Source organism: Coregonus lavaretus, assembly GCF_964263955.1.
Source record: "Coregonus lavaretus genome assembly, contig: HAP1_SCAFFOLD_7863, whole genome shotgun sequence".
In the NCBI taxonomy this organism is placed as follows: Eukaryota; Metazoa; Chordata; class Actinopteri; order Salmoniformes; family Salmonidae; genus Coregonus; species Coregonus lavaretus.
The window spans coordinates 3,358-15,539 of NW_028162037.1; the positions used below are offsets into that span (position 1 = coordinate 3,358).

The 12,182-nt window shown below is 40.6% G+C and overlaps 1 protein-coding gene across 1 annotated transcript; it reads right to left on the reverse strand.

Moving 5' to 3' along the window:
* Positions 1-275: 275 nt before the first annotated feature.
* On the reverse strand, positions 276-10,243 carry LOC311119699 (uncharacterized protein; the record flags this gene model as incomplete). Its single annotated transcript, XM_084194363.1, has 5 exons — positions 276-418; positions 514-741; positions 8,181-8,264; positions 8,369-8,470; positions 10,108-10,243. Coding segments are annotated over 5 exons (693 nt in total), but the record flags the coding sequence as incomplete, so codon positions are not given.
* Between the last annotated feature and the right edge of the window lie 1,939 nt (positions 10,244-12,182).

The window sequence follows — 12,182 nt, forward strand, 5'->3', positions numbered from 1 at the left end:
GTCCTAAACGATATTATAACCGCGATCGATAAGAGACAGTACTGTGCAGCCGTCTTCATCAACCTGGCCAAGGCTTTCGACTCTGTCAACCACCGCATTCTTATTGGCAGACTAAATAGCCTTGGTTTCTCAAATGACTGCCTCGCCTGGTTCACCAACTACTTCTCAGATAGAGTTCAATGTGTCAAATCGGAGGGCCTGTTGTCTGGACCTATGGCAGTCTCTATGGGGGTGCCACAGTAGTATTATAGTATTACTAATGTACTATCTATTACCTGTTCTTCTCTGCTGGTTATAATAACCAACTCTCCACCCATTGTTCTGCACTGCCGCTGACCGCCCCCAGCTGTGTTCATCGTGGAGGAGAGATAATAACAGCTGGTGCCAAACTTCCACCATCCAGCTAGACAAGGTTTCTCTGAGATAAACACAACAGAACAGCAGGCATTAAAAAGTCTACAAACATAACATACCTCTTCTATGTACTAAATGAAATGAATGAACTGTACTCACCATAGAACATAATCCTGTTCTGTAGCTGGTCTCTCTCTTCAGTAAGGTTGTTGTATCTGGTCTGTAGCTGGTCTCTTTCCTCAGTCAGGTTGTTGTAACTGGTCTGTAGCTGGTCTCTCACTTCAGTCAGGGTGTTGTAACTGGTCTGTAGCTGGTCTCTCTCTTCAGTCAGGGTGTTGTAACTGGTCTGTAGCTGGTGTCGTATCGAGTGAGTGGTGGCAATTATTGCTGATGAACAAAAGGAGTCTGCTCATACGGAACGTTGATCATAAGGTTTATTCAGATCACAAGCTTCAGCATGAGTGACAGACTCGCGAGGTCTGGAGAGCAGTGTCCTCCAATTCTAATGGCTGCTCTGCCCTCTCTTCTTCGTGTACCCCTATTTATAAACAATGCAACAAGATGGGCTCCCTCTTCTGGCCAATCACCAGTTTACAACACACTTCCTGTCTATTGTATGTGACATTATACTAAACATTGCCTTTTGATACTAACATAACCAACATTCCATTTCTTCATGAAAAACATTTAACAAAGACATAATCTTAATACACTACATATTCCCCCCTTTCGAGACAAAACTAAAAGTCTCGAAACCAAACAGAATAGGATTATGACAAGTAACAATTTATCTTATTGAGTATCTTTAACCTTAAACCAAAAACATTCTCCTCCAGAGTGTAAATACCCTTCTTTGAAATATGAACAACTGTTTATGAAGTGTGAATACATTACTATGAAATATGAACAAATCTCTATGGAGTGTAAGAGCGAAAAACTGTCCGGCAACCTTCCATCCATATCAATCAAGACAGTAAAATTCTCTCACGGTCCCTCTGCCCCAGGCAACCACCTTCGGTACTCCAGATAACTCATAAACCATTCAAATGCATTTGAAACTATGATGCAATTAAATACACATGTAAGCCCCTGCAAACAAAATCCTATCCAAAAACATCCACTGTAAGGCTGGTCAACCCATTGGACCGTACAGTGAAACTCTCCCTTCCTAGCCTCTCTGTCCCTAAACATTCACGAAATAAACAAAAACATCTAAGATCCTCACATGTATTCAATAACATCAAACATCATTCTACAAAAATTAATCCCTAAGAATATGACACAATTATGTATTACACATGTCTATATTTCATTGCAGACACTGGAATGTAGTCCACTACACTTCATCTCCCCGTAGTCTCCTCTTCCAATGGACTTGTTGATGATGGAATCAGCCACACCCTCCTTGTTTCATCTCCTCCAGTCATATTGTTTCATATTGTCCCTTCATATTGTCCTTGTTTGAGTATTTCAATCTCCATATGTTCCCCCAAATGCTTCTGGAAGAAAAGAAAAGAAACCAAACAGTATCTTTTCCAAAACAAACACTTTCAAATTGAACATCAATATCAACTAAGAATATAGAAATGATATATAAATGATGTATGAATCACATAAACCTATTCCCCCCTTTGATTCATAAATCATACCAACATCACCCTAATATTGAAGAAAAAAATCTGAAAAATCATCAAATAATCAAAAATGATATTTATCCATCAGTTCCACTTGTCCATCTTTATCCAGATCAGGAACAGTCAACACCGGCATCTGAGTGTTGTCTCCAGGCATCACTCTCCAACCTATCTCAATATCATAGCTTTCTCAAAAGTCAGTAACATATTAGAAACATCACACAGTGTTATCAAAGCTGCCATTAAATGTAACCCATCACTGCCCCTACTGGCCTAATTGATCTTGCAACCAAATCCTTTCAGATCTCCCAAACGCATCCCTTATAATGCATATATAACCCTAGTGATAATATCTGAACTATCTGGACTCAAAGTATCTACTAATATTATCAATATGATCTTCCCAAATGTTACACCATACCATGGAAAAAATCCCCCCTTCTCCCTTAGATTCATCCTTCAATGATAGGCTTGAAGACTATGACATGTCGCCATGTCACCCTTTTAACCCTAGATTTAGCTGTGTCCGGTGCTATCCCTCTTATAATGGTAAAAACCTCATATGGAAGCTTCAACGTTGACATGTAACAAAATCCTATCCATCCATAATGTAAGAATATATATGCTTTATCACCACAAACCCTCAAAATATCTCTAAAATCCCCATAGTCACCTTGTCAGGCAAAAGCTAATCTTTTAACCCTCAAAGTCCTGCTGTTCTTACTACCTGGTACATAAAAAGTAACATATTTGTCATCTCTAACCTTATGTTCATGCTTATCCAAAGTCATCATATAATCATCACAATCTGATATTCCCATAAACCTACCCCTTACCTCATATGTTTTATTAGAACAAACAACTTTTAGCCCTCAATGGTTACACCTCCAATGCTTCAGGGTTTGCTTGTTACCTGATTTTACTTTCCATCTAACAAATGCACCCAAGTTAATTCACTTAACCTAATAACACCTAACCCTAGGCTTAAACAAATGTTTTGACAACAACATTATTCTATCTGTTACTGATTATTGCTGCTGATACCACAGTCATGACAAAGCATAAGATTGACACATACTTGATAGAGGTCAAACGACCGTCGCTAACATGTTTGTTGGTGGAATTCTCACCAGACATGGACCCTCAAGATTCCTCACTGATCTTACAGAATGAGCTGCTGGAACCTGCCCATCTATCTCTAATCTTCACAACAGAAGAATCAAACCAATCCCTTTAGTTTCTCTCTTCCCTAACGAGCGGTACTGCAGATACCTCTCCTTGTCTGTCATTAAAATCAAAGACCTCATCCTGTCCTCCATGATGAATCTATATTCTCTCTACCACTATCTGTTCTCCTATTCTAACCCTATTCGTCTTGCTACCCCCTTTAATTTCAGAAAAGTTGTTGTCGGTGTCATACTTCCTACATTTTCTTATTGCCATCGTATCATTAATCCCTTCCAAAGTTACCATTAAAGTAGTTGACTTAATTGCTGTATCAACCCTAATTACTTCTAGTGCAAAAGTTCCCATTATCCTCTGTGTATTATCTACTGTTGGAGTGACTACTGTAATCTACTCCTCCTGAACTCCCTCAATGACTGTGGAAACGTCAACAGACCTCAAATCTTCCATTATAAGCGTCACTTTACGAATTACATAGCCCTTTAACCCATAATTCTTAACCGGAACAACTTCTAATGCTTGCACTAGATAAGTATACATATATTCTCCCTGACCTTTCTCTGTAACATTACGCCAAATAAGTGAACAGTCACTCCTAACCTCTTCCAAACTATACCTCCTTTGACTAGGTGCAACAGCTTCTACTCCTGGTCCTGATAACAATACTTATTCGCCATAATTATCTCTCCATATGGAAGAAACGTCCCCATCCTAACCCTAAAATTGGCACTGGAGCTATTGGTTCCCTTATAATCAAATGCGATATATTTATGGCTTTAATAACTATCAATGTTGAAAGAGTTAACTTGCTTCTCACTGTTGTTATAATAGACTGAAGTGTTAATGTCCTTAGTTACTCCTAGTTTTTCCCCAAAGAAAAAAGTTGTCTTTGCTTGTACTTCCATCTATCACCACTAGTGTCACTTTTACCCCAAATCTCAGTCCTCTCTATAATCCCTGACTTTCAAACTTTTGATTACACAAAATACACCTATAATTACCTTGATCTTCCTACTCTAAAGTGTCATTCACTACTGTTCTCTCTCTCTCTTACTACTAACTTTGAAACTTAGCTTACTGTCTTAGAGTTCCTTCAACCTAGTCCTCCTAACTTATTTTAATGTAATCTTTTCTCTCCTAACCTTTTAAAAACATTTTCCACTGATTTATTCACACATCCCTTTACCACCAAATTTTTAGAATATGTGATTGGGAAAGTTCCCCACCTGCTTCTGACTCATTACACACAGACTTGGCAAACGTCTAAACACCTTTTAGCCTAGCCTGAAATCCCTTGGTGTAAGAATGTAACCCAGAATAAACAATGCATCTCTTTCCAATACTGCAATAACAGTATCTTCTAATATTAGTACCTTAAGAGTAATTAACTGTTTTACTACCTCAAATCCCTATCCTAATTAGTTATCAATTAGTGAGATGTTTAACCTCTTTAGGCTGAACACAGATAAGTTTTTCCACTATTCACCATCACTTCTAATGGTCGGTTGTTTTTACTTCAATTGTTAGCTATTTTCTCTTCTTCTCTAATCGATGCTCTCAGCTGATACCCCCCTTCCGGATCTTCTAGGCACTAACAGGTGATCTTCACTTGCTCCTTTATCTTCCTCTGTTTTCTCCTGGCGCATTTCCATCACAGGTAAAGTAACCAATCTGTCCACAATTATAACAGTCTTCTGAAAGTTGCTGGAAGTGTAGCTGAAATCTTCCTCCTTCTTCTAAGCCTTCTCGTCCTCTTCCTCTCCAATTCTGTGTCTGTCCAGAAACTGGCTATGGATATGGAACATTTGGTACCCCCCTTGGCTGGTACAATTGCATTTAATATTGTTCAGTTGAAGCTGTAACAGTGATTGTTGATTTGGTTCACTCTGATTCTTCATAACCAAAGCTTCTCTTCTCCACCCGTTGTATGATTGAGTTCTCAGAGTTTCTTCGTCCTGTTCTTTCTTCTTCTCCAATTCTTGGGATCCTCTCAGCAGTTTCTCCTCTTCTGTATCTTCAGCGTCTCGAGCTGTTCCTCTAGCTCTCTTACCTCTCCCAAAGTCGTCGCTTCCTCCAGGCCTGATAAGCCTCGGTCTATATCTCCTTCTATTTCTTCTTTGCCAGTCATTGTAGGATAAAATCCTCTTGAACATAAAGCACCTTTAATCTCCAAATCGTCATCGCTTTCTTCATCAGAACTCGAATCTCTTGTCTCCTTCTTCCTTCAACTTTCATCAGAGATCAAATCTCTAGTATCATTCTTCTTTCCTCTCTTGCCAACTTCCTTCTGATCACAGAGTCATATCCACCCATGACCTCTCTCAATCACTCTCATCTTCATCATCCTCATCTTCTTTAAGTTCCCAGACATCTCGGTTTTTCTTCCTTCTGGAGTTTTGGATTCCTCTTTATCGTCGTTTCTGCTTGTCCTCTATCTATTATTCGTTCATCTTCATCTCTGATGCAACAATCACCCTCCTGGATGATCACTGAAAGCTTCCTTCTCATAAGGTGGGTGTCTTTTTGCTGAATCCGTATGTGAGAAAGGTGTACTAACTTCTGCCATTAGTTTCTCCTAACACTACTTTAGTTAAAGAATTACTATTTTTTCCCCTATATCAACCCTTTTATATTCCTTTATTGTGAACTATCTTATTTTAGACTGTATAGCCTATGGCTTCCCCCCTTAAATTATTAATATATTCCCCCCCCCAAAAAAAATCAAATCAACTAAAATATGAATATTAAAAAATTCAATTAAATGCCTTATTCAAAAACAATTTAATTAAAAATAAAAAACCAATTAAAAACTCAATTAAAAATTATGAATAATTTAAAACCAATTTTGTATTCCTATATCACCAATTTATCAATTAGTGTTGGCTATCTTACCACAACCCATCAAATGCAAGTAAATGTAACCATAAACTCCATTGTTTAATATGCACCCAAGTAAATGTAAGTTAGTCAACTTCAAAGCAATCCCAAAAACAAAGCCTCTAACCCTATCATTACTACAATTCCCATAAACCCCTTGCTCTATCAGCACCTAATTATCTTAAATCTACAGAAGAATGTCAGTCTTTGATTCCCAACACATCTGTAATCAAACCCCAGTGATACACAGAGCTTCCAAAATGCCATTTTTAATGAAATAGTATTTGCCAAGCCTATGTAAAATTGTCATAACATCACATATCTTGTAACAGTCTCAAAACCTTTTTTTTTTTTTGACTTGATCCTCTGCCGCGTCACGTGATCACTTCCTGTATCTCCTCGCTCCCCCTCTCTCCTGTCTCTCATGACAAGGGACAAAGACACAGAAACAGCTTTTAGTAGTTAATGCAATCACTGAGTATTTCCAACCATTCAATATTCGTTCGTTCTACATTATTCACTCTAAGACTAAACTCAGAACTAAATAGATCGCTCAAAAACATTTCTATTTTATTTTAATCCGTCATTTAATTCAATTCATTATACTTCGCCAACATATATTTAATTTATAAATTCAATAGGTTACAAAACAAGTTTCATCCTTAACCAACCGCAGTTTAAACTAGAATACTCGTGTTAAAATCTCTCCTCTTTGTCTGTGTCCATTTCTCCGTCTCCCTGCAGCCCCCAGATGGGACCTATGACCTTTACCCATAATGCCGTATTGTAGTCTTAACACACAACCGCATGTCGTAGTTTTAGCCCCGTAAAATCAAGCGCATGCGCACATCCCCTTTAATCCCATGCTTGCCATACAATAGAACGATAGCATTACGCTACAGCTTCACTATTTTATACGTTATACTCACACAATTACACATAACAGAGCTCACATTTGCGTAGAACTTCCAGTTCCACCCACATACAAACAAGTTTAAGAGGCTTGAATCCATCGCAGTGGACCTCTAAGGTTAAGATTATCATGTAGCACGCAACACAATTAGCATTTAGCAATTAGCCTTAGCATTAGCTTTAGGTACAATGTGACACAACACACATTTAGCATTTAGCATTAGCATTAGCCTTTAGCCAACTGCGGCCTACAACCTGTAACAAAACCCGCATTGCGTCTTTAATTATTGTTTCGTTTGTCCTAAATTTATTCTGCCGTGAGTATGGCTATTTAAATGAGCGATCCCCCCCATGCAAATATCCCGTCGGACAGAAGATGAGCAAGCCATCCCCAAGAAAATGTCCCACCACCTCCAGTCCCAGACTGACCTGAAAACTCCTAACGCGTTTCAAGGATTTTGGCCCACCCTGCGGTCGCCCCGTTCGTCACGAGGGCTTATCTAAACCTGCAATGCTCTAAAATTGTATACATATCTTGGCCCCGACTGTTCTTGACTTACTATTCAAGCAACACATCTCTATAAACAATCCCTAAACTCTAACCACTTTTGCGCTATTTTTAAAATTTGTATAATGATTAGCCAGACCCCAGTCATCAGCAAAAACACCACCTGAGGCACGGTCGTAATGGTACACTCCTCCAGTGTACACAAGCAGCAACAAAACCAACAACTTAGCTGTGAGAAACACTCACCCTGGTTGGGTCATGACTCCAGACCGAAGTTAGCTTGAGTTAGCTTGGCGACTGCAAATGCAACAGAGGAGGATTGCAAAACCACTCCTGGCAAGCTCGCCATTTGTCGTATCGAGTGAGTGGTGGCAATTATTGCTGATGAACAAAAGGAGTCTGCTCATACGGAACGTTGATCATAAGGTTTATTCAGATCACAAGCTTCAGCATGAGTGACAGACTCGCGAGGTCTGGAGAGCAGTGTCCTCCAATTCTAATGGCTGCTCTGCCCTCTCTTCTTCGTGTACCCCTATTTATAAACAATGCAACAAGATGGGCTCCCTCTTCTGGCCAATCACCAGTTTACAACACACTTCCTGTCTATTGTATGTGACATTATACTAAACATTGCCTTTTGATACTAACATAACCAACATTCCATTTCTTCATGAAAAACATTTAACAAAGACATAATCTTAATACACTACACTGGTCTCTCTCTTCAGTCAGGTTGTTGTAACTGGCCTGTAGCTGGTCTCTCTCTGTTGATTCGTGATGACCAATAACTCCATCTGTAAAAGGGAAAAGTTAATCAAACATGTAACTACCACACCATTGATGATTAAGTATGATTAAGTAAGCTACTTAAGTCTCATTGACAACATACTAAACTTACAGTAGACAGACAGGCCTATGATCCCAGCCAGTAGGAGAACACACAGCAGCCCCAGACACACTGCAGCAACTCCAGGGGGTCTCTTCCACCACTGAACATGAACTGAATCACAAATTATTAAAGTAAGGACTTTGGTAACGGGTTTTACTGTATCATCCAGGATTGGAACTAATACAGTGCACTCTGAAAGTATTCAGACCCCTTCACTTTTTCCACATTTTGTTACATTACAGCCTTATTCTGAAATGGATTAAATATCCTCATTAATCTACCCACAATACCCCATAATGACAAAGCAAAAAAAAACAGAAAAATAAGAAAAACTGTAATACTTTGTTTACATAAGTATTCAGACCCTTTACTCAGTACTTTGTTGAAGCACCTTTGGCAGTGGCAGGGAGCGGTTACTGCACAGCTATTTTCAGGTCTCTCCAGCGATGTTCAATCGGGTTCAAGTCTGAGCTCTGGCTCGGCCACTCAAGGTCATTCAGAGACTTGTCCCAAAGCCACTCCTGTGTTGTCTTGGCTGTGTGCTTAGGGTCGTTCTCCTGTTGGAAGGTGAACCTTTCCCCCAGTCTGAGGTCCTGAGCGCTCTGGAGCAGGTTTTCATCAAGGATATCTCTGTACTTTGCTTCGTTCATCTTTCCCTCGATCCTGACTAGTCTCCCAGTCCCTGCCGCTGTAAAACATCCCCACAGCATGATGCTGCCACCACCAGCTTCACCGTAGGGATGGTGCCAGGTTTCCTTCAGACGTGACGCTTAGCATTCAGGCCAAAGAGTTCAATCTTGGTTTCAACAGACCAGAGAATCTTGTTTCTCATGGTCTGAGAGTCCTTTAGGTGCCTTTTGGCAAACTCCAAGCAGGCTGTTATGTGCCTTTTACTGAGGAGGGGTTTCTGTCTGGCCACTCTACCATAATGGCCTGATTGGTGGAGTGCTGCAGAGATGGTTGTCCTTCTATAAGATTCTCCCATCTCCACATAGGAACTCTGGAGCTCTGTCAGAGTGACCACCGGGTTCTTGGTCACCTCCCTGACCAAGGCCCTTTTCCCTCGATTTATCAGTTTGGCCGGGCGGCCAGCTCTAGAAAGAATCTTGGGGGTTCCAAACTTGTTCCATTTAAGAATGATGGAGGCCACTGTGTTCTTGGGGCCATTCAATGCTGCAGACATTTTTTTGTACCGTTCCCCAGATTTGTGCATCAACACAATCCTATCTCGGAGCTCTACGGACAATTCCTTCGACCTCATAGCTTGGTTTTTGCTGTGACATGCACTGCCAACTGTGGGACCTTATATAGACAGGTTTGTGCCTTTCCAAATCATGTCCAATCAATTGAATTTACCAAATGGACTCCAATCAAGTTGTAGAAACATCTCAAGGAAGATCAATGGAAACAGGATACACCTGAGCTCAATTTCGAGTCTAATAGCAAAGCGTCTGAATACTTATTTTTTAATACATTTGCAAACATTTCTAAAAACCTGTTTTCATTTTGTCATTATGGGGTATTGTGTGTAGATTGATGAGGGAAAAAAATTATTTAATCCATTTTCTGTAACATAACAAAATGTGGAAAGAGTCAAGGGGTCTGAACACTTTCCAAATACACTGTAAAATTATAATACTACAGGGTTAACTCACCTGTTGAATGTATTGTGTGTGTAATTTATGTGTGTGTGTGTATGTGTGTGTGCGTGTGTGTGTGTGTGTGTGTGTGTGTGTGTGTGATCTTACCTGAAGAAACATCTCTTGGACTGGGCTTGAAGGCTCTTACGTTGGCATATAATTGGCCATCAATGTCTGTGTTCTTCATTGCATCAGGCTCGTCGTCTTCAAATCCATCTGAGTTTTCATAGACTCCCTCTGACATCTTAACACACTTGTGGTTAAATACAGTAACTTCTACTTCTAACCTCAACTCTAATGTACATCTGTACCTGTGTCTTCTCCCTACACTGTCCTGCGTCTGTGTGACTTACTGTAGTGACACTATTTTATAAACTGTCAACCACAGTGAAGGGGAAACTGTCAAATTAACACAACACTGGCCACCACGTGACCACGTGACTTGCACCAGCCTTAGTTTCTAATCTAAACATGTTTGTTTCCCACAGTGCCCATCGGTTTTAAACATATGATTCAACTGAAGTGAAAATATACTACATGATATGACTCTATACCATGCTATATGATCATGGCACAGTGGTCTAAGGCACTGCATCGCAGTGCAAACTGTGCCACTAGAGATCCTGGTTCGAATCCAGGCTCTGTCGCAGCCGGCCGCGACCGGGAGACTCATGGGCGGTGCACAATTGGCCCAGTGTCGTCCAGGGTAGGGGAGGGAATGGCCGGCAGGGATGTAGCTCAGTTGATAGAGCATGGCGTTTGCAACGCCAGGGTTGTGGGTTCGATTCCCACGGGGGGCCAGTATAAAAAATATATATGTATTCACTAACTGTAAGTCGCTCTGGATAAGAGCGTCTGCTAAATGACGTAAATGTAAATGTGTGAATTCACAGGGTCCCAATTTTGGATCTGCTAACATAAATTGGTATCCTTTTAATTTACATATAAACTACATATATCCTGACTGAGTTTACAGCACCCCCAACCTTCAAATGGAGAGCACATTACGGCTCTCACTCTGTGACCGGTTGTGTAAGGGGAAGATGCCCCTAGACGCTGATCTTAGGTCAGTTTTGCATTTTCACCACAAATGGTTAAGGTTAGGATTGGGGAGAGAAACCTGATCCTAGATCTGTACCAATGGCCATCTACAGTACGGGTATTTTTTCTATCTATGCTGACTGTGAAGAGTTATTCAAAATGAAACTCTTGCGGTCAACCTGGTTAGGAGGGGCATTTCACCAAAAGCAGAAGTTGTGACAATATCTCCATAGTTTCAGTTTGACAGATTGAAGAGACTAAAAAGAAGAATAAAAACCCTTCACATGTTTTATGACAACAAGTTCATATTTCCACCCTGTCTTTTAGTACAACATAACATATATATACCGGTTACGTCTAATAACACAACTCTCTTTGCACTGATTCCACTGTTCCACATGACATTTACCTACATGAACTATTATACAACTCTATAGCTCTACTCTATTCCATAGGAGAGAGAGCATCACACAGATCCTTAGATACAGGGACAGAATCAAAGGTGGACATAGTACTAACTACAGGTACAGCTGTGGTGTTGGTGACAGAGACCTGGGTGGATGTAGTACTAACTACAGGTACAGCTGTGGTGTTGGTGACAGAGACCTGGGTGTATGTAGTACTAACTACAGGTACAGCTGTAGTGTTGGTGACAGAGACCTGGGTGGATGTAGTACTAACTACAGGTACAGCTGTAGTGTTGGTGACAGAGACCTGGGTGGATGTAGTACTAACTACAGGTACAGCTGTAGTGTTGGTGACAGAGACCTGGGTGGATGTAGTACTAACTACAGGTACAGCTGTAGTGTTGGTGACAGAGACCTGGGTGGATGTAGTACTAACTACAGGTACAGCTGTAGTGTTGGTGACAGAGACCTGGGTGGATGTAGTACTAACTACAGGTACAGCTGTAGTGTTGATGACAGAGACCTGGGTGGATGTAGTACTAACTACAGGTACAGCTGTAGTGTTGGTGACAGAGACCTGGGTGGATGTAGTACTAACTACAGGTAGAGCTGTAGTGTTGATGACAGAGACCTGGGTGGATGTAGTACTAACTACAGGTACAGCTGTAGTGTTGGTGACAGAGACCTGGGTGGATGTAGTACTAACTACAGGTACAGCTGTAGTGTTGGTGACAG